Source organism: Xiphophorus hellerii, chromosome 19 (assembly GCF_003331165.1).
Source record: "Xiphophorus hellerii strain 12219 chromosome 19, Xiphophorus_hellerii-4.1, whole genome shotgun sequence".
Lineage (NCBI taxonomy): Eukaryota > Metazoa > Chordata > Actinopteri > Cyprinodontiformes > Poeciliidae > Xiphophorus > Xiphophorus hellerii.
The window spans coordinates 7,036,279-7,063,205 of NC_045690.1; the positions used below are offsets into that span (position 1 = coordinate 7,036,279).

The window sequence follows — 26,927 nt, forward strand, 5'->3', positions numbered from 1 at the left end:
TCCACTTCTGCTTTTCAAAGCTGAATGGTTGTATAATTGCACATCTATTTGTTCTAAAAGGAGCTCAAAACAGGCAGAATGATCTAAAACTGATTTTCTGCAAAAAATGTGATGAACATCCCCTTTGAAACCTCATCTACTGGAGACAAAGTGAAATCCATCAGGATCAGCTTTTAGTCTGAACTGACTCTCCTGATAATAAAACCATACAAACATGAAGCTAAATTCTGCTGGCAGACCTTTTTGTATCAATACTCAATTAAAATCTGATTTCTTCGGTCTCAGGAAGCTCTCTTTCTCCTCATTGGTCTGCAGCCGGTGAAGCTCCTCCTCCAGCTCTCTGATTCGCTGCAGCATCTCCTTCCTCTCTGCTCGGGCCCTGAGCTCCGACTGGAACTCCACCTCCAGGATCTTCCTGGAGCACCAGCGCTCCAGCTGAGCCGACACGGCGTCAAAGAACTGCTGAGTCACCTAAAGTAAAAACACAGCTTCAGTTAGTCAGCAGAATTTCACTGGCTGGTCCTCAAGGTCCGCTGTGCTTCATGTCTTGATTGATTCAAATGACTGCTTTAGCTGCTTAGCTAAAGTACTGCAAAAAATATGTCAATTATAATTTATTTAGGTAAGATGAGGTATCAATAAAGCACCTAAAACATGCAGAACATTGGGCCCTGAGGACCAGAACGGAGGCCTGCTAGGTTAGATCAAACTATATCTATGTGTTAGAATGGCCTAGTCAAAGACCACACCTCGTATGAATACGAAGTTCAAGTGGGGATCAAAATTGCAACATGTTATGTTTTCAGCTGCTGCAGTTGGCGTTCTCACTGCACTGTCAAACGACCCAAACTAATGAAAAAAACCTGTTCCCCCACTCGCCTGTGGTGGCGCTGCAACAAGAACTACTGAAGAAAAGAAGAAGACGACATGCGTGTAACTTCTACCTTTGCTAAATTAATCAAAAATGGAGTACCGTCAGATTTTAGCGTTGGTAGGATTTCACTTTTGTCTTTGATAAAAGTCCATGAACAATTTCTCTTGCTAGCGCTAGACTCTAACGTTTGTTTTGGTTTGTATTTACCCAGAATGCCCTGTGCTATAGTCCACTTCCTGCTTTTGCTGTGGTTCACACATGTATTTGAACCGCAACAGAATTCACTTCTATACAGGGTTTGGTTCGCGTACAAACCAGGGTTTGGTTCAGTTGAAGAGAACTCTGGAGGCCCATGGAGATCAGGAGTCAGGAGGTGGACTACGGCGCAGGGCATTCTGGGTAAATACAACCAAAACAAACATGCAAGTTTGGAACTAGAGGGAAAAGTGGCTCATTGTCTTTTGCTAAAGACAAAAGAGAAATTATACATCATCAAATTCTGACATCACTCAATTTCTGTTTACATTTCGTAAAGAAGGAAGTTGTGCTCATGTTTTCTTCTTCTTGTTTCCTTCAGTGGTTCTTGTTGCAGCACCACCAGAGGCGAGGAGGGGAACAGGTTTTTAATTAGTTTGGGTTGTTTGACACAGTGTAGTGAGAAAGTAAACCGCACCAGCTCAAAATGTAACAAATGTTGTAGCTTTGGTCCTTTAATTGAACTGAATTCCCAATCTAAAATCAATTGGGAATCTCACCTCTACGGCGTGCAGGTGTTTCCTCTCCTGAATGAATGTGGGCTCAGCAGGTCGGTCCATGAGGAACTCCAGAGTCATGGTGTCGTTCTTGGGGCCCCAGACCTCTTCCTGTGGGCCGGTGCTGGTGCTGCTGGAGCGTTCCTCTGTGTAATCTACAAAGAGAGGAAGGTTCTGCAGTACTGCTGAGAGCCAGGAGGGGGCAGAAGAGACTGTGGAGAGGTCCATTGAGCTTTCTGGGTTCTGAATTGTCATTGAGGAAAAGTAATTTATATTTTTGTTGTTTTAGGTTTGTGCTCATCTATGTGGTGCCATTTGTAAAGTTACACAGTCAAAAATGTGTAACAGCAATAATTTGGCCTAACATATAAAAAAAGGAGGATTATTTTCCTAGGTAATATTTTCACCATGGTATTTATTAATTTATAAATGTCACACGTACCTGCACACCTGTCCACCTTCATCTCGAAGTAGGTTCTGCCCCCGGTCGGTTCGGCCAGCCTCAAACTCTCAGATCCTCTTGGTCTCAGGGTGCTGGTGGACACAGAGGGGCTGCTGTCTCCAGAAAACAGCAGCGGCACCGACTCCAGATCCGTTTCTGCTGCGGACGGAGACAGCAGCAGGTTCTGGTAAATGGTCTCAGCTGGAACCGAGATGTCCAAGTCCTCCAGCAGAGACAGACACCAGCTCTTCAGTTCATATCTCAGAGCATCCTAGAGACGGAGCAAAGAGATGCTAAACGCCTTCACATCCAGCAGATAAGGTGCTGAACTGGGTCAGATGATGGTACCTGGTTCATCAGAACTTCTGCTCGGTCCTGTGCTGCTCTCTGCTCCATCCTGGATGTAAGGCTCCTCCTCTCAGATGCTGCTTTCTCCTGGATCAACATCTCCAACTTCCTGAGCTTTTCAAAGAAACAAAGCAGACGAAGGCTTAACAGCCTCGCAATCTTTTCAATCTTCAGATATTCATGGATTTGGGCAATTAGATTGATCCAGTTTACTCAGAACTGGGATATTCAACTGGAACGCCGTTACGACTTGTAAGTAGACTTTGCGTTTCAATATGGCTCTCCTTGCATCAACAGTTTTAAGATGTGGTGGAAATGTATTTATTTACAAGACACAAATGTAAAAGTGTTTCTAAAATTAATGTTTCATGTCATGCCTGAAACTCTAAACGTAAAAAATTAAAAATGGTGTTTGCTTAAGGAACGTTATCACGTAACTAATATTAGGATCACGCAAAGAACATAAAACGTAATAAATTTACAATAATAAAGTCATGAAATTATGTGAATAACATCCATATTCATCAACTTATTTCTTTTCTTTATGTCTTTATTTTGAACATGATAGCTGTATAAAATTACAGACATAAACGAGGGAGAGACATATTTTTTGTAGCCACAGAAATTTTACCATTTTCAAAAAAAGAATAGGAAGAAGTAGAAAAAAAAAAACTTAGGAAATCCTACCCATAAACTCACATTTTGGTTTCAAAATGGACCCTCGTTATTAAATACACAAAGTAGGGAAATCTTAACTTACTTAGAAGTTACACAAGTTAGTAGTAAGACTTTTACGCAGCAAGTATATTTGAGTCTAAATATAATTTTATTTAAATTTATATGCACCCTTATATAATTTTTCTCCTTATAAACATTCCTGCTCAGATATTTTAATACTTTGTTCTCGTAATTTTATTTTAAAATTTTCTATTAGCATGACTCTAATATAAAGTAAAATCATCTTCCTAAGAGCAATTGGAAACAATGTTTATGGACGCCGCCATGTTGAAATTTTGACTTCTTAACGAGAACGTTGTTACTTCAGTTCTGAAGTTAAACCCAGATCCGAGTTCCCAATTCCCACGTCACTGAAACGCATCATTAGAGGCTAACCTGGTGTTTGTTGCGGCGCTCCATCCTGTCCATCTGGCCGTGCAGCTCCTCCTGGACATTCAGGATCTGCAGCCTCAGCTCCTGCTTTGTCGTCGTGAGATCACCCTGCAGCTTCTTTATGAGCGACTCGCAGATGCAGCCGCTGGCAGGAGCCTAAAAGGAAACGGAGATTCACTCAATCTTCTCCTGAGGAACCTATAAGTTCTGAACTGGACTGAACCAACCTGCCGCACTCTGCCCTCCCTGTCTCTGTACAGAGTGTACAGCTGAAAGGTTTTTCCACCCTCATCCCAGAACTCGTCCTTCTGCGATTTACTGTGTTTCCTTCCTGAGGTGAGATCTTCTGCATCCAGTTCCTGCAGAGACGTCAAAGTCTCACTGCTTGCAGGATTGTGTCACAGTTAGGATTAGAAAGGGAGTTTATTCTCTGCGTTTTAATGAGTTGGTTTTGAATTCAGAGGTGGAAATGAGTCCAGAGTCTCAAGTCAATTAAAGCCATGCAAGTCCGAAGTTGAGTCTAACGTGAACAAATGCTTTGAACCAAGTCTCAGGTTGTAAACTCAGAATTTTTAGCCATAAACATGTAAGTTGTTATTTGGCTGAACTTCAAAATTATCCTTTTTTATTGTATGTCAGACCTTGTTTACCTTTTACTATAAATAACCCAAGTTTCTGCACAATATTAGAAAAACTGACATTGCAATTTTTTTCTGATCTTGAGATATACATTACAATACAGAAAAATAAAAAAATGTTGACTTGAATATCAACTTAAGTTTATCATCTTGCTGACAGTAAACCTGCACTGATCTTCCATATTTTTTGTGAATGTTACAAGTATGATTTTTGGGTGAATTTGAGTTATACCTATTAAGGCTACACAATATTTGAAGATGTGAAGATTTTCTAGGGTATTTCTTGTAATTTGAGTTTCTCAACTGGTTTAAAGGGGCACTGTTATGTAAAATCAACTTTTTTTGAGGTTTGCATCATGTTGTAATGTTATTCCTTAATCAAAAACTTACCTGGATTGTTTGTTTTGATTCTTTCATGCATATTTGAGAAACCATTTAATCGCCATGGTAACCATTCAGCTGTACAAAACGACTCAGGGGACCAAGCCCCGCCTTTTACACGCAGCTCCTCCTCAGAGCTGCAGTTTCCAATCTTCTGAGCTTCCATATTACAGAACACTCTTCCCCATTAACTCTTCGACTCAGTTCCTTCAGACTAGCCAGCAGCAATTAGCAAACAACTGATAGAACTGCTGAGCTCATTATAGAAGCTACTTCTCAGTGAAACGCTGGTAAAATCGTTGTTAAAGGGTTAATAGAGGAGCCACGTTGTGGTTATTTTGAGAAAGAGCAAGAATTTTTAAAGAGACAAAAGCCCAATTTCAAGGTGTTTAAATTACAAAGTCAAATTTACTTTTAAGTCATATTTTTTACATATAGCATTTTTATAACAACTAAAAGTAGCGTGGTTACTTGATTGTGTTGTAAAATGGCACTATGTGTCTGGAAAATATATAATACTGCCAATTTAAAACTAAAACAATCAAACAGGCCTCCAGTCCAAGAGGTGGAACTGCTTTTGGTTCGTAATTTTTTTCCTGTGTGTCTGATTTCTAAGTCATTTGGCTCCAGCCTGATCTAAGTCATGTGACTCTAATCTGACTCGAGTCCAAGTCGATTGACTCAGATTCAGCTCATGACTCACCTTACTGTCTGATCTGGGTTCTGTTTGCTCCATCTTCAAGGCGCCGACCTGGAAACCAGAGAAAAAAAATGCTGCAAAGCCCCTCAAATGATTCTGAACCCGATCCTAAACTTTCTGTTTCTTACTTTGGCGGGTCGAGTCGGCGCTCTCAGTCTGGGCTTCCTCATCGTCTTTCTCCTCATGTAACGTACCTGAAGAGAGGAACACTCGTTCTGGTGACATGCTTTGATATAATATTGATTAATAGGTGAGTTAAAGAACCTGAGGAACTTTGGAGAGCAGCAGAGCCACATGTTTGCTCTGGTGCTCTCTGGCTTTATCCAGCGCTGTTTTTCCTGCCTGAAGGAGGAAAACATGTCAGCCAGGAAACACTTGAACTCTGATATGAATTCATCTGGATCAGCTTTAGATGTTCCAACGTTCGTCAGTTGAAGTTACCAATTTAACTAAAGCTAACAAAGTAACAAAAACTGAAATTGAAAATAACATTTTTATTAACTGCAACCAATAAAAACGGTAATTAATGGTGGAAAACTATAAGTAACTGTAATTATGCTGTGTTTGTAAAACTAACTAAAACACACTGAAGTTATAGACAGAATTTCCTTCGTTTCAGTGTTTATGAATCTATTTATTAGCTTTTCAGAATGATGAGAAATTAATTCTTTTCCCACACAAGCAGTTTACGTCGGCTTTTGGCAAGTAGTCCACAAAAGGGCAACAGCAAAAATTGGGATAAATCACCAGTCATTTGGTTGTTCAACATTTAATATAGTTTTTGAAATGTATTCCTTGTAGTATTCATTTCCCAATTGATGTGTACAGAATCACAATACAACACTGATCTTCTTCAATTCTTCACCTAAAAATTAACCAAATATGAAAAAACTAAAACGACTACTGTAGGAAGTAAATACTGAACTAAAACTAAATCATATTTAACTAATGTTGACTCATAAATACTAGCAAACTAATTAAAATGAATTAGACAAAAGTCATAATGAAATAAAACTAAAGTATAATGAAAAACTCTTACGTTGTTCCGGACTCTCACATCCAGACCGGCTGACAGTAAAAGCTGAACAGCTTTCCTGTGGTTCAGAGCTGCTGCGACGTGAAGAGCTGTGTCTCCAACCTGCAGTCCAACAGAACCAGAACCAAAGTAAGAATAAAAGCATTTTATTGCCTAAAATGAAATAGCAGGGCATTCATTTAATGTAGTGTTGATTATCTGTAAAATATATTTACAAAAAAAGGGTTTTCTAATTTTTAAATACAAATATATGTATTTTTTGTACAATTTTAACTTAATTATTGCTTTGAATATCTTGTTCTTTCAGCAAATTGCCCATTTAAGACTGCACCAAAAAAGCCCACTTAACAATTAATCAATTACTAAATTAGCTGAGAATGATTCCAATAATCGATTGATGTTGAATTGTCTGTAAGTCTCAGGAAGAATGCATGCTGTCACCTGGTTGGTCTCATTCAAGCGGCACCGCGACCTCAGCAGGATCTTCAGCAGGTTCAGGTTGTTGTAGCGAGCAGCAACATGCAGACAGGTATCGCCCACCTGAAGCAGCAGCACTGGTTTTATTTGACTGGGACGACTGGAAACAGAAATGCTTCTTTTGTTGTCCCAAATAATTATATATTTTTTTTATATGTATATTTTTTTCAATTTATTTTTTAAAAATGGGGCATTAGCCAGCTCTAGTAGCCTCAGACTACTACACAAACAAATTCATCATAAAGGGGAAAAGGGGGAATTAAAGCTGCAGTACGTAACTTTAATAAAAAATATTTTTTACATATTTGCTAAAATTGTTACTATGTCGTGACAGTATTGTATGAGACATACAATCTGTGAAGAAATCAAGCTCCTCTAAACAACCAATCAGAGCCAGGAGGACGGTCTTAGCGCTGTCAATCATGCTTGTACATGCACTGCTCAGCAGCTTAAATATTCTCATTCCCATAAGTGACATATTTCTGGCTTTTAATGATTTGCTAGAACCACTATATATCTTTTAGATGGAATGATACATCAAACAGAAATTATAAACTTAAAAAAGATTCATAGCAAGTTTATAAATTATTTTTTGCTATTTACATGTAAATACATGACCAGCAAGAAGGATGATCTTAGTGCTGTCAATCATGCTTGTATATGCACTGCTCACAACCTCCTATCTTCCCTCCCACCTTGTGCTCTGCTACACTACAACTTCTTCTGAATGCTAACACTAGTTAGCATAGCCACAAATGATGGTTGATAAGGAGATTTTCTGGAACATTAAGTTGTTTCTCTGCACACTAGCATAATTAACAGCACTAAGACCCTCCTCCTGGCTCTGATTGGTTGTTTCTGATCGGGGGCGGGGCTAATAATAGCACCGCTATTGTTTCGCAGATGGTTCATCTCATATTAAATAAAATTTATACTGAAGCTTTAAGCAGCTGGTTGCAATTTGAAATCTATAATGGTTCGGTAATTTTGACTTTAGGTTGATGAGTAAGTTGAATATAGTTAGCATAACAGCACAGTTAAGCTATGCTAAGCTAACGAGGCTAATCGTGCAACTAGAAAACAAATCTTCTGCATAGTTTTTCCATGCTAACCAGATGCATGTGTTTTATTTGGGTAAATAAAAGGTTCTGTTATCTTTTCCCACCTTGTTCTTGGCGTCGGGATTTGAACCTCCGAGCAGCAGGAGCTGAGCAGTGGCAGCGTGTGCGTTCTGGCAGGCCAGGTGAAGCGCCGAGTTTCCTGCCTGAAACACCCAGAACAAAACCGAGACCTGAACCCTGGGCGGTCATTTCAGTTCCTGCTGCAGGTAGAGATCAGAAATCACTTCACAGTCGACCTGAGAGGCTCTGCAGGAATAAGTGAGGATGATTGGCGGGTTTATTTCGGTCAGAACAAACCCCCGCTGATTGGCAGGTTAATTTAAGAACAACTGCATCAGATTGGTGTTCTGCTGGTCCAATCAGAGGCTCAAGTAACAGAAATGTCGGATTATCAAAGCCTTGACTTTATTCAGTAAAAATATTACACAATCATGTTTGGAAAACCCCAACCCCAGGATTATAATCTCTAAACTGAAAACAAGATGGATGTTTACTGAACTCTAAAACTTCAGACTCAGGAGCTGATCTGATAGATTTTCCAGCTTTTTCCTCCCCTTCAACAATAGAGGCTTTATTGTTCTTTGTTGTGGAAATCTCAGAGTTGAAAATTCAGTCTCTCCGTCTCTGCTGAGACGAGTTTTCCTCTAATTACCTTGTTCTTGACGCGCACGTCAGCGCCAGCCTTAACGAGCAGTTTGACGCACTGTGTGAATCCGTGCCAGGACGCCTCATGGAGCGCCGTGTTTCCAAGCTCAAACAAACAGAACATGGCAGTCAGAATGGAGGAACGTGTTCTGTAGACCTAAACAGAACTGGTGATCTGATGACCAGAACTTACTGGGTCCTGCAGGTCCACAGCGCAGCCTCCAGCGATCAGAGCGGCCGTGGTCTCGCTGTTCCCCACCATGGCGCTGCGGTGGAGAGCCGTCTGACACCCGGAGCTCTGAAACAAAAACCACCACACTTCTAAACCAAGCCTGATGCATGCATGCCAAAGATTTCACAGTAAATTATATTTATACATGATAACCAGATGCACACATGAATTTATGCGCCTGAAAAACAAAAATGTGTCAAAATATTTGTGTCTTTATATAGCTTTAAAGGGGAACTATTACTCAAAATTCATATTTTGCACATTTTTTACTTAAATTGGGGTCTCTACTGCTTTTTATAACAGAGTATTAGGGCTATACTAAGAAATAATAAAATAAAATGAATAAAATGACATGAATAAAATCCTAATAATATGAGAATGTTATTATATTTATGTATTCCTGCACACATTCACAACTGGACACCTTCACGTTTCTTGACTGCATGTCTTAACCTCTGTACATCTTCACAGCTGCACATTTGTCCTCCGCCAACACCTGCATCTATATTTCAGAGAACCTGTAGGAAGGTTGAATTTAGTCTCTCCTGGTGCAGCGTAGATATTTTTATAATCTGGTTGGGTCATATTTTTCAATCTGTTCAGGTTTCTTTATTTCCTCTTATGTTTTTTTTTTAAACAATTATGTTACAGAATTTGCTGCAAGCTGCTAAACAAGGTCATGACCTTCTGGCTAACAGTTTTACAAATCCAAGTTCAATGACGTCAAAGCCAGCGGATAAGTGTAAAATCGATTCAGCACTCAATCCTGTTTGGACCAAACCAGAATTTCTTTTGGTAATTCTTGACAGGAAACCCTTAGACGGTTTCCTGTCAATTCAAACAACAGTTAGAATGAAATATTAAATCTGCAGAAACTCGTGTGTCCTCTATACCTTTGAATGGACCACTTCATCGCCTCCAGGTCTGCAGTGGACCTTCATGTCAGGGGGGTTTTCTACTCCCTGTTATCACAGAAACATACAGAATAGTATTATGGCCACTGGAAAAAAAAAAAAAAAAAATTCAGACTTTTGATTTTCTAGGAAAAAAAGGACAGAAATCTGAGAAAAAAGTCAGAATTCTCAGCGTGAAGTAAAAATGTTTAAATTAAAGTTGGAATTCTGGAATTAAAGTTTGAATTTCTAAGACTAAAGACAACATTTTGAGAAAAAAAAAAACTGAATTCAGAGGAATAAGTCAGAACTTTGAGAAAAAGTCAGAATTCTGAGAAAAAAACTAAATTCTGGGAAATAAGTCAGAATTCTGAATATAATGTGAGAATTCTGAGATTAAAGTTGGAATTTTGAGAAACAAAATCTGAATTTTCAGAAAAATCTCAAAATTTTAAATTTGAATTCTGAGATTTAAGACAGAATTCTAAGGAAAACAGAATTTTGAGAAAAATCTCAAATCTTTTTTTCCCCTGTACAAAGTGAAGTGAGGGTAAATTGTTAATTACACAGAAGCAGATTTTTGTATTAATATGTAAGTAGCCGTTGAATCCATCTAAATGAAGGCGTCACCTCAGATGAACTGAGCGTGCAAACCAAGTTCTCCACGTCTGAAGATCTGACAGAGTCTCTGCTGCAGAACGCCGCCATTCAGCTGCTGCACCTGCAGGAGAAAGAGAAAAATGAGAAATAATCTCTGAGCAAACCAAGAAACAGTGGAAAGAGAAGAGGAAAACTCTGTAAAAGCCTAATGCTGCAGGTTCCTGATCAAACAGGTGAAACATAAACTGTAAATGTTCTGCAAGAGGCTGAGATTCTGATGGTCAGATCCTTTAATCTTCCTCTTCACATCAGAAATATAAAGGATTTCAGAGCTGATGGTCAGAATGAGCCTTTAATCCTGGACATGTCTCCAAACAGAACGGTGTAATGAGTAAAGCCTCTGTTGTTCTCTGTCATCTCTATGGGCGGGACTGCAGTGGCATTTATTGGACTTTTTCTTTTTTTTACCTTTATGTTGATGTAAACAATACAAACAAGACCAGAACAACAGGTGAAAAGTGCAGAAATATAATCAAACTAACCCCAGTGTGGTGCATTAATTATGTAAAGATCAGTATGTGTATTGATTGATATGGTAAATACAACAATAAGATATTTTATCTCTGAGGTTTTTGTTGTACTTTTCACATATGTGAGGTTAGGATGTTTTGTTTAAGTTATTCATGCTGTTTCTAAAAGTCATTTTAGACTTTTAGGTCATAAAATCAGCCAGTTGAGAATGAAATTAAACAAGTGTTAAGTTGGAGAGGAAACGAATAAAATTCAAACGAAATCATTCCCGTTTCCGTGATGTCAGTGAACGCCTCATCCCTTAATAGCGGCCGAAACTTTAAGGCGTAGTTAAAAGCCACTACAAAGAATATTTCATACTTCAACTCCAGTTAAAGACACAATTCACGAAGCTTTTGCATAATTACATCCTAAACTATGTATCTAAGGAGTTATGATTAAATTCTTACAAACCGTTCAGGATTTTCAGTAGCCCGTGAACTGTTGAACTTCTCATTAAAAACAGAATAAGTCAGAGGAAGCTGATTTACCTGATCCTGCACAGAGACGGCCGATTCCTCAGCAGGAAAAAGGAGCATCAGTTCTTTTTTTTTTTAGTTTTTTTTAGAAGAAACGTTTTCTGCCGGTTGTGTTGAGGATCAGCATCAGTTGCAGCAGCAGCAGCAGCAACAGCAGGCGGATCATTCACTGAGAGGAAGACTTGCAGAGACGGGGACAGATGTTACAGAGCAGGGCAGATTAAAGGAGGAGGGGGGGCTTGCACCGGTTTTAATGGGAAGAGAAACCTTTAAAAGCTTAACCCGTCTTCAAAAGACTCAATCCAGTTTTAATCTGCTGAGTCTGAGCCTCCAGACGTGCAGGAAAAGTTTCATATGCTAACAATTAGCGAAGGGAAAGTTTGATTTGTTCAGGATGTGATGTCAGCGAAACGTCACAGAGGAAATTGAAATGAAGGAAATCTGAATACTGAGACCACAACGACTGATGAAGAGAGCCAGCTTCTCATTGGCTGAATCACAGAGGATCATCATCATCACCACCACCATCATCAATATCATTATAGTTCTCATTATGGATAAAAACCGAATAAGTCAGAGGAAGATGATTTACCTGATGATGATATAGAAATCATGATAATCATCATCATAATCTCGGAGCCTGGTGCCGGAAGAAAAACGGCGAGTGACTGAGGGTCACTGCGGTAACACAAACCCTGTAAATTCTAGACACTAACAGGTACCATAGAATTGCACAAAAATCCGTGAGGGACAGCGGAGTCCCAGAGCGAAATCCCGTGAAAGAGGAGCCTTGTGCTGGAAGCCCGTTGAAATGCTGTCTGCATCGTTTTAAACTGTGTGATTTTGAGCGTGAATAAAAATAGCAACAGGTATTTTGTTCCATATAACACAGTAGGAGTGTAACAGGTAAACCTTTTATGGATGCAAACTTGACTAAACACCCACCTGTTTGGAATTGTATTTGAAACGTAATCAATTACAAATTTATTGATTGAACTTGACTTAATGTCGTGTTTTTATTGTTGATTCTTTGTTGCATTGTGTTTCTGTGTTTGATATGATGTAAAGCACTTTGAAATGCCTTGCTGCTGAAATGTGCTATACAAATAAAATTTGACTGATTGATTGATTGATAATCTCCATCATTCTTCATGTCGTTATCACCATCATCAATGTCGTCTTCACGATAATTCTCGTGATTTTAATCATCCTGCTCCTCTTCATCATCAATATTAATGACTTCAGTCATCATCCTAGTTATTGCCATCAAGGTCACAATCATATCGTCCTCAATGCTATCCTCTTCACGATGATGATGATGATCATTGTTATCATAATCGTCTTCATCATCATAATCGTCTTCATCATCATCATCAGTATCATTTTCATCGTCATTGTAACGAAGACAATCATCATCAACCACAACCATTGTTGTCTGTCGTCTATCATCGGCATGTTCTTCTTCATCATCATCATCATCATCATCATCATCATCATCATCATCATCATCATCATCATCATCATCATCATCACACAGCTCAGTGTTGTTATCTGTGCAGAAACTGCTAAATTTCCAGTCTCTCTCAAGGCTGAGTTTTTTTGTTAGTAAAGCTGTGACTAAATTAAACATGTCTCCCAATAGAAACAACATAAAACTCGTCCATGAATGCCAGCTGCGTGAGCAAGGTTCGTGCTGCTGTTGCGATTTTCCAGAGATGTTCTCTGTCAGATTTAATCTGCTGCACAGATCCCTGTGAAACTCCTCTGACAGCTGATTTTTCTTTCAACAGAAACTAATCCCTTGTTATTCTGCAGACTGTGGCTGAAAATGCTTTGGACTGAACGTTCTTTAGCAAACCAAAGCTCCCTCGGGATGCTGTTTGTAAAGTTACACAGTAAAGATTTAACAGCAGTATTTAGATTTTCTTTTGTTTGTCATAAAGAAAAATATGTGGGTTTTCATTTTTCAGTTATATTTTCAGCATCTTATTCCTACATTTATAAATGTCAGAGTTCCATACTAAATATAAAGTTAACAAGTTAAATATTTAGCTTTCAATATAAATATTTAACTAGAAAGCTAATTTTCCTACAGATATTTTTTCTGAGCCAAATATTTAGTTTTAAAACTAGATATTTAGCTCCAAATTAAATGTCTATTTTGCAACCAAATATTTACCATGGACTTAAATTTTTAGTTATGAGTTAAATATTTAGCTGGCAACATAAATATTTAGTTTAGCAAATAAATATTTGGGTTGGAACTAAATAATTAGATAACAAAACAAATATTTAATTTGGAGTTATTTAGCTCAGACTTCAAAATTTAGTTGGGAACTAAATATTTAGTTTCCTAACTAAGCTAAATATTTAGCATGTGGTAAATTTGAATGGTAGATATTTCGCTTGTACACTAAATATTTTGCTTGTGAATTAAATACTTACTTTGGAAGCTAAACATTTAGCTCCCAACTAAATGTTTAGGTCTAGCCAAACTAAATGTTTAGCGCAGACTCTCACCATTTAGTTGAGAACTAGATATTTAGCCTCCTAACTAAAACTTTTATTTGAAAGCTAAATATTTAATCTATAAACAAAATGGTTATCATATGAATGAAATATTTTGTTAGAAATTCTGACATTTATAAATGTAGGAATGTAGAAAATATTGTTTTGAAAACTGAACACACTTTTTTCCTCTGTAACAGAATAAATAAACCAAATTATTGCTGTTAATTTTTTTTTTTACCGTTACTTTACAAAAGGCATCCAATGTGTTTACTGTGCTAAACTAAAACATTTTCCGAGGAAGGAGGAATCCTTGATAGGTTCATAGTCAGGTTCTGGTGTTATTTTTCCGGACTTTCAGGCTGCAGAGTTCTGATCCGATAATGAATCCACACCTACACACAGTTTTAGTTTCTGGGATTTCTGCAGCTAAACATTCACATCAGTTTTGATGGAAAACTGTCCCAGACTGCAGTCCAGAGTGCATCAGGTCATATGATGGCGGTTTGATCTCCCAGAGTGAGCGTGCACGCCCACGTGCATGCCGTCTCCTCCTTTCCAGGTCAGATTGTGTAATCGCCGCTGCTGTCAGCATTACAATGTGTTACATAAGACAATTTGATGTTCGGGGCTATAATCCGGCTGTGCTGCCTGAGCGCTCCCACATCTGGGATTTCCAGCTCATCCTGAGCTCTGCACTCGCCTTACTCACTCGGAGATTTTCCCCGGGTCACAGAGGGGGACTTAATGGCAGAAAGGATGGACACGACCAATTCTCGCCTCAGTTAGGATGTTGGAGTTTGTCTCTATGTCCTGAGATAAATTACATGAAGGTTTTTAAAAATCTGGTAATTTATCAGAGCAATTCTTGTAGGTTTAGTTAGACATGATGAGGCGTTGTTTACATTATCAAGCTCTTAAAACCCAAAGAGCTCACAAAACAGACAAGAATGGATGCATAAAATGATTAAAATTATATGAAGTGCATGGCTAAGTGCCTTTCTGTTTAAATAAATCAAAAGAAGTATGAAACGTTATGTAACATTTTTCACTGCAAGCAAAGATTTGCTCTCATTCAAATTCAACCAGGCGGCTCATTTTGGGTCACAAACTTTCATTCTTTAGTTTGTCACACTTTAAAACACGTTTGTCCCTAAACTAACACTGTTTATCACCTTGAAACATAGTAAAGGCAGTGTGATGCTGTGGGAATGCTTTTGTTTATATGGTTTGGATCAACGTTTTTTCCTGAAAAGGTCATGTTATATTTTTGTCTTTAAAGTTGTATTTAGTTTGACAGAGACCAAAAATGTCTGTTTGGATTGGAGAGGTGTCATGTTTTTGATTTACGGGTATCAGACTAATGGGGATGAATACAAAATATATGCCACATTTTTCAGGTCTTATTTGCAAAAGATCTTGAAAACAATGCATTCTTTCCTTTGATTTCACAGTTATGCCTTACTTTGTGTTGGTCTATCTTACATAATCCCAAACAAACACATCAAAGTTGGAAAAAATAATGTGACAGAAATGTAGAAAAGAATCTACAATTCCAGCCTTTGAATTTTAACAGTTAAATTTCTGGAACGTAAGTTTACATTTTTCAAAATTCCTCCCCAATAGACAACGTCTTTTGGTTAAATTCAGTCTAAAAAAAAAAGGTACATTTCAAGTAACAAATCTACAGATTTAATTTATCTTTCAGTCTTAATTGATTTTAGTTGCTGATTAAATCTTTATGCATTTATGAGCTATGCATTAAACCTTTATCATTTCTTTACACTCACTTATTCTTTCTGAATTTGGCAGTCGCATATTCCCACATTTCTTGTCAATCATGTCAGAGAGCAAAACTCATATATAGAGTAGAAAATGCTTTTATTTTTGTCATTTTAATGATTATAGCTTGCGCATAATGAAAACCAGAAATTAGAATATCGTGGAAAAAGTTCTAGCATACTAATAGAAAGTTGAGTGGAAGGAAAAAGTGTGGTAGGAAAATGTTAAGGAAACTCCGTTAAATAATTTGAGGGATTTTTATTAAGACTGAACTGAGACTGAGTGGAATCAGGTCTGGAAACTTAAATCTGAAGATGAAGTTTTGAAGTTTTTAGGAGAAACATACCAGACAGAAAGTACTGTTGGAGTGTTTTTCCCATCACTGATTATAGAAACAAGAACCTTTTTGACTTTTGACTCATTTTTACTTGTTCTGTTTGGTTCTGACCAACCTGAAAAAAACAGTGTCAGTAATTGAAACATGTTCTGATGGCTTTCCTCTGCAGGGTTGTTGGTACCATGTAGACCCAAATCACCTCCAACTGTCCTGAAACTGTCACACCAGCTTCTCCTTTGTTCTCTGAATTCACAGGAAAACTCTGTTTGAGGGATTTCAGAGACAGACACAGCACATGTTGGTGCCACGGGTTGTTCAGCCTCACATCTGTTGCCGCTGTTAAAGATGCAGAGGAGGTGGGAGTGGGAATGAGGGAAGGAGGTCTGTTGACTCCATTTCTTTATTTTTTAGACTTAACGGTCATTTTACTCTGATCCCAGATGGAGTTAAGCATGATCTGCAATAGAAAAGTATGATCTGAACTTCGTGGTGTGATATTAAATTAATCTGCAGAGGTTATTGTCACTTTGTGTCTGAAAATGTTTAAATTATTCAACAGCCATAAACCCACAGGGAAGAGGTGTTTAATTACCCAGCAGCGGGTCCCAACATCAGGACCCGAAACACATCTGGACACGGTCCTCAAAACAGCCACACAAAATTTTTATCAAGTATTTTTGGTCTAAATTCTGGTGCAAATAGAGTTGAAATAAGTAACTTTTCAGCAGGATATGTGAGCTTGTGTAAAGGGAATAATTTCTTAATATTGATGGAAAAGTACTTGTTCCATTGGTAGATTACTTCACTTATAAAATGTCTTGTTATAAGTGAAATTATCTCTCAGTGGAACTATCAATCAATCAAATTTTATTTGTATAGCACATTTCAGCAGCAAGGCATTTCAAAGTGCTTTACATCATTACAAACACAGAAACACAATGCAAGATAGAAATTAAAAAACTATTACTTTTTTCGTCAATATCAATGTCTTTCATCTTGCTGAAAAGTGATTGGTAAGTTAGTTTTGTCTCTTTTCAAGTGTACTATGATATTTGCACAAGAGACTTGGTAAGATTTACCATGTAAAATTACTAGGTAAGATTTGTGTTTTTCCAGTAAAGGAGAGGTTCAGTAAACATTCTGGACCAAATAGACACATTCAGGGTCCATTCAGAACCACATATCCAAAATCACACATTAAAAACCCATTTAGGGTCAACATGTGTAACAGGATGTTATTTTAACAAAGCTTGTCAAAATTAGTTTATTTATCCTTTGAATTTATTTTGTATAGTCAATAAGTTGTTTCTCTTGACGGTTGGTGGTTACCATAGTAACCGGTTACCGACAGCTCCTCTCCATTTTTTGTTACCTTCTGTAACTGTGGGGCAGAAGCTGCTTTTCTTAAAATAAATAGTTTGCCTGAGTGCGTCTGTCGTGAAGTCAACTTATTGGACCTGAGCCGAACGTAAGAGTTACAAATATGTATTTTTCCAGGACTCATTTATGACAAAATTGACCCAATCAAAACCACACAGACGTATTCGGGACCCATTTCATGCCACAGAAAAACGTGTTCATTCACACCACTCCTATATGGTGTGCTTTAGTTGAACTCTAGTTCGTTTGGGGGAGGCGTGAATGTTCAGTCGAACTCCGGCCCGCCTAAAAACCTGTCAGTTCGGCTCAAGTGAACTTTGGTGCAGTTCGAATGCATATATGAATGTCAAGCTGACGGGAGACCGCTCCAAAAGCAGGAAATAGATGAAGGCAAAAGGCATTCTGGGTAAATAACCAAAGCAAACATGCGAGTATAGTTCTTTTACCAAATACAAAAAATAAATCCTACAACCGCTAAAGTCTGACGCTACTCCATCTTTGTTTACATTTTGTGAAGAAAGAAGTTGCGCTGGTATCTTCTGAGGTTTTTGTGTTGTTTCCTTCAGTGGTTCTTGGTGCAGCGCCACCACAGGCGAGGAGGGAAACAGGTTTTTGTTTTATTTTTTAAATGTAACAAATTTTGTGATTTTGGTCCCCAAATGAGCCGAGTCCAATGGACTATCAGGTGTGAAAACACACTAAAAATCTGTGAATTACACAGTTTACATCCAAAACAATCCAGACACGTTCAGATTAGCCTTCTAAAACAGGCTTTAATGCTTCAGTTTATTTCTGTTTGTCCCGTCACAAACTTTAACATTTAGCCTGCTACCTAAGGTCTGTAAAGTCTGAAATTAAGCTCTGAGTTTTTTCTTCTGTATTTCTCTGATGGTCTGATCTCAAGGTCAGTATAGACTCCTGGGAAGATGGGCAGCTGTCTTATTGCTTTATGTTTGAGAAGAGATTGAAGTGTGGAGCTTTGACGTCTTTAGCACCCTTTAAGATGTGACATGATGTAAGACGACTGCAAAGAATCATCCAGATGATTCAGAAATGATTTATACTGTTACATAACAAATTTCTCTTAAAGAACCCAACAAGTTTCTTTAAGCTCTTGTGCAAGTTTCCTTTTCTGTCTCTTGGAGGTAAAACTTCTGTTTTAACCCTGTAAACTGAATGCTGATTACTGTTGAACTGGGCTGCAGGGTTTAATTTAAAGTTATGTTTGCACCCAGCTCAGTTCATTAGGTGAGCTGGACCTTTAAATATTTAAATACATCTATAGATATTCTGAAAAATGATGAGCTTATAGCATTTTAAAGATGTTCAGGTTGCTACAGCAACAACAAAAGCAATAGTTTTAAATTTTTCTTTGAAGCTGAGTGAAATCCAGGTCGTATTTAAAGCTATTTGACCTCCAATGAGGTGAGATTGTCATTTCACCATCATCTGCGGGGTCAGCTGAGAGCAAAGTGTGTTTTTGTTCACCTTTTATTCTCACATTGAGCATCTGAGGGGTTAAATCTCCACAGTTGGGCTGCAGATCTCAGCTTGACTCTGATTTTCTGTCTGACACATTTTAAACCAACCCTGAGAGGAAACACTCACCTTGAATTTATGTGTAATATTTTAAAACATCATGCTAATTGGAAAACGTTCAAGCTTTGGAATAACATAAAATTTGTTTAATGAGATAAACAAACTCATCTAAGCTGAGAGTCAATATTTGGATCATATTCGGATCATGAAATTAATTCACCAATAGCAAACGCAGCTGAATAAAACATGTTTATGACAGTTCTCTCATTGTGTGACTACATGATCCTATACATGAAAACAGACATGTTTTTGATCTTCATCCATAAACCCTGTGAGAACATGTGTAAAATAAACTTCTTCTATAGGAACTTATTCTGTTTGAACCTCTGAACACAATAAACTCGCTGACATGTTGGAGGATAAAGAACAAGCAGCTGGTTTCTGCTTGCGAGGAGAAAAACATTTCGTTTTAAAATCCAACTTCAGTTAATTCGTCAGGACGTTCCTTTGAAGGGTGTCCAATAAGGCTGTTTTTCTAAATGAAGCCATTCAGGACCACAGTACGTCCGTCAAGCTGTATAGATGTTGTACTGATGTATGCATGACGTTCACATCAAAGCAGTTTAATCTGGCTGAAGCCTGAGGGCTGAAATGATGAGTAGAAACTGGAACAAATGCACAACTGGACCTTTTTCAGTGTTTTATCTGTTTCCAGAGATCCGCCCAACATCCTCTCTGCACTGCACTTCTTTTTCTTTCTTTCTTTTTTTCCAAAATGATGCTGACCCGTCAGGGGAAAAGCATCCAGGTTACTCCAGGAAGTCTGCAGTCTACAGGAGATCTGAAGGAGGCCTGAGGAGTTTTGCAAGAGATCTGAGGAATGTATCACTTTATCAGCACTGAACAGATGCTTAAAACAAATGTGGAAGTGCCATAACTTTCCCTCTGAACAGAAACAAAACTGAAATGATCATTTTTGTATCAAAAGAGGAACAATCTAGAGTCAATGTACATCTTCAGTTATTACAGCTGGAAACTAGAAATCAGACCCGAAAAATGGATGTATTGATGACCTGTATGCTCTGTACAATGGCTGCTGGAAAAGAAAATTGTTTGGTTGCTGACCATACAATTCAGAAACTATTTGCTGCATTCTTGTTGGTTGTGCAGGAGGCTCTAATTCTGCTTTTCAAATATGTACTTGTATTTTTGCGCATCTATTTGCAGCCATTTTCATGTGTAAACGTTGAGTTTGGGGGCGCAGCCAGCAGCTGCTTTTATGGATATAAAGTGACAAAACGCCCTAAAATATTTCATTCTGAAATTAGATCAAATAGACAGAACTGATCAGACTAAAATTTCATTATCTGATAATAATTTTGTGCAATAAATGTAATGAACGTGTTTTGTGAAGCCCATAGATTGTCACTTTTAATACATTATCATTCACAGATGGTGTTTACTACTCTGTCACTATGAGATAAGGTTGGCAGGATCTTAGTCTTCAGTGTGTACACTGGGATATGTACATTTTTCTGGGTTGTTTTTCCTTTTCCCCCTATACCTTTATTGTCCTCGTTAATTTTTGCATGACGTAACACTGTTTGATGTCTTATGTCTGTCTGTTGTCGTTTTTGTACCAATAAAAAAAAGTAAAAGCAAATATTCCAAAAAAAATAAACTAACAAAAACAAAATGGAATTATTGAACAATTTGTAACGGTCTGACAGCTTTTCTTCCCTTTGGGAACCATCCGAGGTAACTGACAGTTTGGGAAATATTCCTCATCTGAAACTCTTCCCAGGAGGATCATCACTGTTTTTGTTCTGAACAGAAGCTTTTTGCAGTTTGTTGCTGTGACCCAGATCTGGAAATAGACACTTTTCACTGCAGACGAGATGTGATTTTATTTCTCACCATCCTGCACGACACTGTGGGTCTCTCTATGGTCAGAAGCTGGACTCATCCACTGAGACATTTTCTGCACCAGGGAAGCAATGAGAAGTTTCCCTGTAAATCTGTCAAATCATCCTGACGTTATTGTGTCCTTACAGCACATCTGGATATTATACAAATCTGCCGCTTCATGTGGTCAGTTCCAGAGCAACACGAGAGCGATTACATAAAATCACAATGTATTATAATAATCTATGGCTGCTATGTTGAGTTTTTGTCCACCAGCTGAAGAGTTAAAGAGCAGAGATGTGAACTTTGGAGATTAGATCAACAACTAAACAGAGATTAAACAATAAAATTTAACTGAAGCAACTTGAAGACAGAAAAACAAACAGATTTCTTTGTGGCTTACAGTGAGGATGGATCTGGTAAAAGAAAACGGAAAAAATACCATTTAGAAACACTGTGTTTTATAACTGTCAGTCACACAGAAACCTGTGACAGCTCAGAGATGTCTGATGTTAGCAACCTGATGTTTTTATTTTTTAACAGATGCGTCCTGACTTGATCTGAAAATGTTAGGAGAAGAAATCTGTCAGCTCCGACTGCAGAGGTAAAGTTTTCACCTGAATTTAAGGTGGAATGACCTTTAAACTTTTTGTTGAATGACGTGGAGCAACCCACACAGGAAGCAGAAGTTTTCAACAAACCTCTGAGGCATTTACAAAAGAGCTAAATTTTTACAGGTGGAATCTGGTGCTGGATTTTGTTAATAAGTCAAAGTAAAAAATGTTTGAATAGAAATTCACAAAATTCTTTTCCAGATGTCATTTTTAAACCATGAACCATGAATGTGCTACTTTGTGTTAAATCTCAATAAAATGTAATAAATTTGGTGTTTTTAACCTCACAGAATGTGAAAGAATTTCAAGACATTTTATGTGGGAGGAAAATTTTTTTACTTTAGCCTCAAAAAGAACAAAGGATAGCTAAAACAGCAGAAATGTGATTTATCCTTTAGTCTGTCATAAGTCTGCAGGGATATCATAAGATCACATGTAAAGTGAGCTTGAGGAGGAAGATGATTGTCTTTAAGAGAAAGAGCAGCTGCAGACTGGTCTGAAATCCCATCACTAATCTGGATTGACAAATGAAGGCGAAGAAATTCTTCATGTTCTGCTGAAAGAACTTTGAATCGCATCACGTGTCTCTGCAGGCTCTGAAGGAATGTCCTCTAATAATAGAAAGGTGAATAATAAAGACTTAATCAAAAGCTTCATTATAATTATTCAAATGCGACAGATGATCTGATCTCCGTCAGAGACGTCGGAGATGAAATTCAGTAGCTTTAATTCAGGCTCTCTGATCAGTCAGGGCAGAATTACAGCTGTCATCTGTGTGAATGGAGCTAATTCAGCTGCAGACACATAATTACTGCAGTTTCATCACGCAGCTGTCAGGTAAGAGGAGGAAATGACTGGAAGGGCGAGTGACCGTTGACCTGAGCTGGAACTTTAACAGGCTCCGGATGATTATCTGTAAGTGTGATGATCTGCAAAGTGATCCAGTAACACAGCATGCAAATGCTACGTTGGTTCACCTGTGAAATGTCCTAATTTAAATGCATTCAGGACATTCTGCAAACAAACTGCCGCACCAACCAAATGTCTATATTTGTGAAGATGGTGACATAATCAGAGCAGGTCTCCATCCATCCATCCATCCATCAATCCATCAATCCATCAATCAATCAATCAATCATAAAGTTATGTTCAGCTTAATCGTCGCTTACAATTTTTAGCTTAAATCCGGTTTTATTCTATTTGATTTTGCGTGGTGGTTCACACTACTAATTAAACGCAACCGCAATCTGACTTCTGTGCGAATGGTTTATGACTAGAAAAGCGACCCGCATGCGCAGAAGAACGTTGACGTCATACAGCAGAGCACTGTTTACGGAAGTAACAAAGGATGGGAGTTGTTCAATTTTAAAGTTTATTCAGCCGAAAGTGTCGTCACGAAGTAATAACAACACGAAGGCAGCTGTGTGAAATGTTTATGAGCCCAAAGCCACCCGCATGCGCAGAAGACAGAACGTCGACGTCACACAGCAGCGCACTGTTTACGGAAGTAATAATGGATGGAGTCGTTTATGGATCGATTCAGCAATAGGAGCCAACACTATAATATCAACACAAAGGAAACTAATAAAAGGAAAGCATATCTACTACCTACGGCTTTTTGTATAGCACTGACTGCAATTATAGAGAAATCTGTTTGGATTTGTAGTTAGAGCCAGATGTGGTGGGATTGTGATTTGATTTCATGATCATAATTTTCACTTTTACGTCCGGATTTACCGCGTATGGCTACTTTTGGTGCGGAATTATGACTATGTTTCACATCAATGATATAAAAGCGACATGACCGTTGAAACAGTAGATGCTTAGAAAAAAATCGGATAAGTATCCGAATTATTATCACATGTGAAAGTGGCACATATCTGATTTCTTTGGGGGATAAATAGATCAGAATCGGGCCGTTCAGACTGCAACGAAAAAGCTAGATTTGGCTTTTAAAAATCGGATTTGCTGTGTGAACATAGCTTTATGAGACTGTTTTGATCAGACCTACCTTCTCCTAGTTATGTTGTTCCTCAAGTTGTCCTCCTGCTCAGGTTGCTACAGTGCAGTGTTCTGCTTCATCCTTGTTTTTATTGTTGGAGAAATCCTCTGCAGCCTGTTCACAATACGTAAAAAAAAAAAACTTCTCAAGTTCTGAGGTTGCAGATTTCTGTTTTTCTAAGATTCAGTTCTGACTTAAAACCAAGGAAATAATGAAAATCTAAATTTAGAAAACATTTTTGTTAAGTGGGACAAATAAAAACAGTAATTAATGAGGAAAAAATATAACTAACTGGAACTATATTGTGCATTTATAAAACAAACTGAAACATACTGAAATTATAGTTATATCCTTTGTTTTTGTGCTTACGAATCTATTTATTAGGCTTTTGAACTGATGTGATTTTGTTTTTTCCCCCCACACAAGCAGTTTACTTCAGCTGTTGGCAAAATACTCCGTATTCCTCCTGGCGGCACTGTGCTAGTCTGCAAAAAGGCAACGTATAACATATTAAGAGGTTGTTTCTGACCAATAATACCAAACCTGCTCTGAGCTTAACCCTAAAATGTGGATGACTTCACCATAAATATCTCATCCATGGCCATTTGTACTGGAGTTGATAACCTCAAACAGGCCTTGGAAGTTAAAATGTTCACATTGAGGTTGGAGTTGGAGACGTTGCTGGATGATTCAGGCTGCTGCAGAAATCAGAAACTGTGTGTTCAGAGTTTTTGTGCCGCTTCACAGTAACCCGTAACTAAACCCGTTAACAGCCAGCCAGAGAATAAAAGCGGCGGCTGAGAGCTCTGCAGCTAAATTAACCAGAAGGCTTCAGCCCATTTTAATCTAGACACCACAGGCTGAATTTTTTTACATAATTTCTACTCTGGTAGAACGGAGCGCCACAACCTGCTGCAGACTGAAAGATCCAGGTGTACAAACTGTCAGGTGAGACATTTATTGTGATGTTCACAAAGCAAATTTATGTGGGGGAAACAACTGAACAATTGAGATGGAGAGAAACCAACTAGTGTGGATAGAACAGATGTGACAGTTTAAAAAATCCAGACAAATACTTCCTGTTACTACGTAGGTATTGATCCAGTGTTGCATGAATGTGTGTCCTCATTTAGTTAACAAGCATTGATTTTCACAGCAAGTGGAAGGAAGTGTTTCATAGTTGGACAAAGATGTTTTCTGGTGGTTTAGAAGAACAGCGGCAAAATAATTTGTTGACAGAAAGAAGCAGCTAAATCGTAAAAATGGAAAGCAAAGGAAAAACATGCTTTTAATGAGTCGATGATGATAAATTATTCTAAAATTGGATAGATAGGAAAATTCAGCAGTAAGTGAACAGAGTAATTTCTGCAGGAATGGGGGTGTTACCTTTTAAAAAATGAACAGTGATGAAGGTGCAGTCATCATCAATCTGACAAGCCTTAAAAACTCATAGATCAAATGTAGAAATCAAATAAAAATTGCAGTAGTTAGATAACAGAGAATAATTTTTATACAAATAATATGAAACATGCTTTTTGCCTTTTTATTCAGTTTTCACTTACAATAATATAAATAATCAACCAAATTAACAAATCTACTGCAACCATTAACTTTTTTTTTTTACAATAGCCAAAAACTTTTAACATTTCCCAAAGAAATATTCAGAAAGAAAGAAACAAACATATCAGACGTAGCATAAGGTCTAACACAGTAAAGGCTTTGCAAGAAACTGAAAGGCTTATAAAGGCTGGGGAGGTGATTAGTAGAACCATCACCAGGTGCGTCAACACAATATGGTGGTGGCAGCATCGTGCTGTGGGGATAGTGATCAGAAGCTGACCAGAGTTGATAGAAACATGAATGGAGGTAAAAACAGACTATTGATGGAAGAAAATCCAATAGAGGTTGAAAAAGTGAAGAGACTGGGGAAAAAATGTTACATTCCCTGAAGTAGAAAGACCCAAAACTTACAGTCAGAGCCACAATAGATTGGCCTATAGAAATGTAAATTCAAATCAAAGCCCACAGTCTGTGGAAAGACTTGAACTAATCCATCCAATTTGACTGAGCTAAACTTACAAAGCTAGTAGAGACAGCCCCCCAAAAGACTTGCAGCTATAACTGAAGCAAATGGTTCGTCTTTTCTTTCTTACAAAGTATAAACCTGAGGGGCTGAAGAGATAAACCTTCCATGAGTTTTATATATTTATCAGCAAAAGACTCGATTCAATCTGCTGGGTTTCCTTAGATCCAGATAACTTAGCTTACTGTACTGAATTACCATTACGAACAATAGGAATGAATGTACGATTGAATTGAAATTATTTCTTTATAGTGCCGCAACACAACAGTTGGTGTTGATTGGAGCTATAAAAATGAAATTGAATTGAAACATTTTGAAAATCATGACTTTCACTTATGCATTTCTTTGTGTTGATCTATCGCAAAAAAGGCTCGAAAAGCATGTTGATGTTTGTAATGTGACAAAAGGTGGAAAAGTGAAAAAACTCTTCCATGATAATTTATGTCCAGATGTAAAACAATCTGTAACATTTGGGCTGGTGGGTTTCTGGTGCCCGCGGCCGCACAGAGTCTCTTTCCGCCGCTGCAAAGGTCGGAAATGTTTCACCCCGCCCCGTGATGGTGATGATGATGATGAGGAGCCATAATCTGAATAATCCCACAGTGGGCGTGTGCGCGCGCTCCTGAGTGTGTCCACAGATGCTGAGAGACATCACACCGTGACGGAGACCATGACTGGGTCCGCGTGCGGAGGAGGATGATGTTCCTGCAGGGACTCACCTGTGGATGGACGCCGTCAGGATGCCTTACCTGAACAGAACTCTGCTCCTCCTCTCGCTGCTGCTGCTCCTGCTGCTGCTGCTGGGTCAGAGCCGAACCGCGGAGGCGCGCAGGCACCGACAGCGGGTGCGCAGATGGACGGGAACCGAGGAGACCCAGAAGCACGGCGCGTAAGTGCAGATAAATGATGTAGATGGATGAGGGGGAGAATGAGAAATGGAGCGCTGTCAGGGTTTAATCAGGCTAATAAGAGCGGAGGGAGAAGTTTACCAGCTCTTTAGTTTTTAATAGTTATATTTAAACATCTCTGGATAAATTATATGCATTCGGCTTAATTGGATACAATTTTATTCAACAAGTTCTCTTGTTAGTTAATGTCTGACTAAAAAACATCCCGGGTGGATTTTTCTTTTTCAGTTTTTGGAAGTAACCAGCATATCCTTCAGATGAAATTAGCTCCGTAACTCAAATTAGTGTCACACTCAGCATCTGTATGGCTTTTGGGTCGAACCACCAGGAATTCTTTCATAAGACTCCAATTTCCATAGTTTTTTTTTTTTTTTGGCGGGATGTCTTTGTTAATGTGACTTATTCCGAGCACATGATCCAGAACCCCTGAACGGTTCTTTAGTAATCTGATGTTGGGAGAAAGATCAACCTGTTCTTCCGGATTAAAACAACAACCAGGCTCCCTAATTGGTCATCAGCTGCTAAAATGTTAACATCCTCGACCAGGATTCTCCTGCACAAGAGACTTTTA

At 38.3% G+C, this 26,927-nt stretch overlaps 2 protein-coding genes across 4 annotated transcripts in view; one reads left to right on the plus strand and one right to left on the minus strand.

Moving 5' to 3' along the window:
- ankrd6a (ankyrin repeat domain 6a) lies at window positions 1-26,295 on the minus strand. 3 transcript variants are annotated; one of them, XM_032547915.1, is made up of 19 exons: window positions 26,198-26,295; window positions 23,375-23,479; window positions 11,311-11,479; window positions 10,280-10,370; window positions 9,650-9,718; window positions 8,718-8,822; window positions 8,532-8,630; window positions 7,924-8,022; window positions 6,723-6,821; window positions 6,285-6,383; window positions 5,510-5,587; window positions 5,374-5,439; window positions 5,249-5,296; window positions 3,754-3,885; window positions 3,530-3,682; window positions 2,417-2,530; window positions 2,069-2,339; window positions 1,630-1,874; window positions 1-471 (listed from the first exon to the last, which is right to left on the minus strand). In XM_032547915.1, the coding sequence occupies exons 4-19, from the start codon at window positions 10,355-10,357 to the stop codon at window positions 256-258; spliced, it is 1,971 nt and encodes a 656-aa protein (XP_032403806.1). In that variant the 5' UTR covers window positions 10,358-10,370; window positions 11,311-11,479; window positions 23,375-23,479; window positions 26,198-26,295; the 3' UTR covers window positions 1-255. The 3 variants fall into 3 exon arrangements, with proteins under 3 accessions (XP_032403806.1, XP_032403808.1, XP_032403807.1); XM_032547917.1 differs by lacking the exon at window positions 3,754-3,885; XM_032547916.1 differs by lacking the exons at window positions 11,311-11,479; window positions 23,375-23,479; window positions 26,198-26,295 and having other exon boundaries at window positions 1,630-1,781; window positions 10,280-10,357.
- gabrr2a (gamma-aminobutyric acid type A receptor subunit rho2a) overlaps window positions 26,018-26,927 on the plus strand; it is a 40,008-nt gene continuing 39,098 nt past the window's right edge. The window contains exon 1 of the mRNA XM_032547919.1: window positions 26,018-26,337. Coding sequence (XP_032403810.1) covers window positions 26,174-26,337 — 164 coding nt within the window. The 5' untranslated portion in view covers window positions 26,018-26,173. The remainder of the gene's footprint in view (window positions 26,338-26,927) is intronic.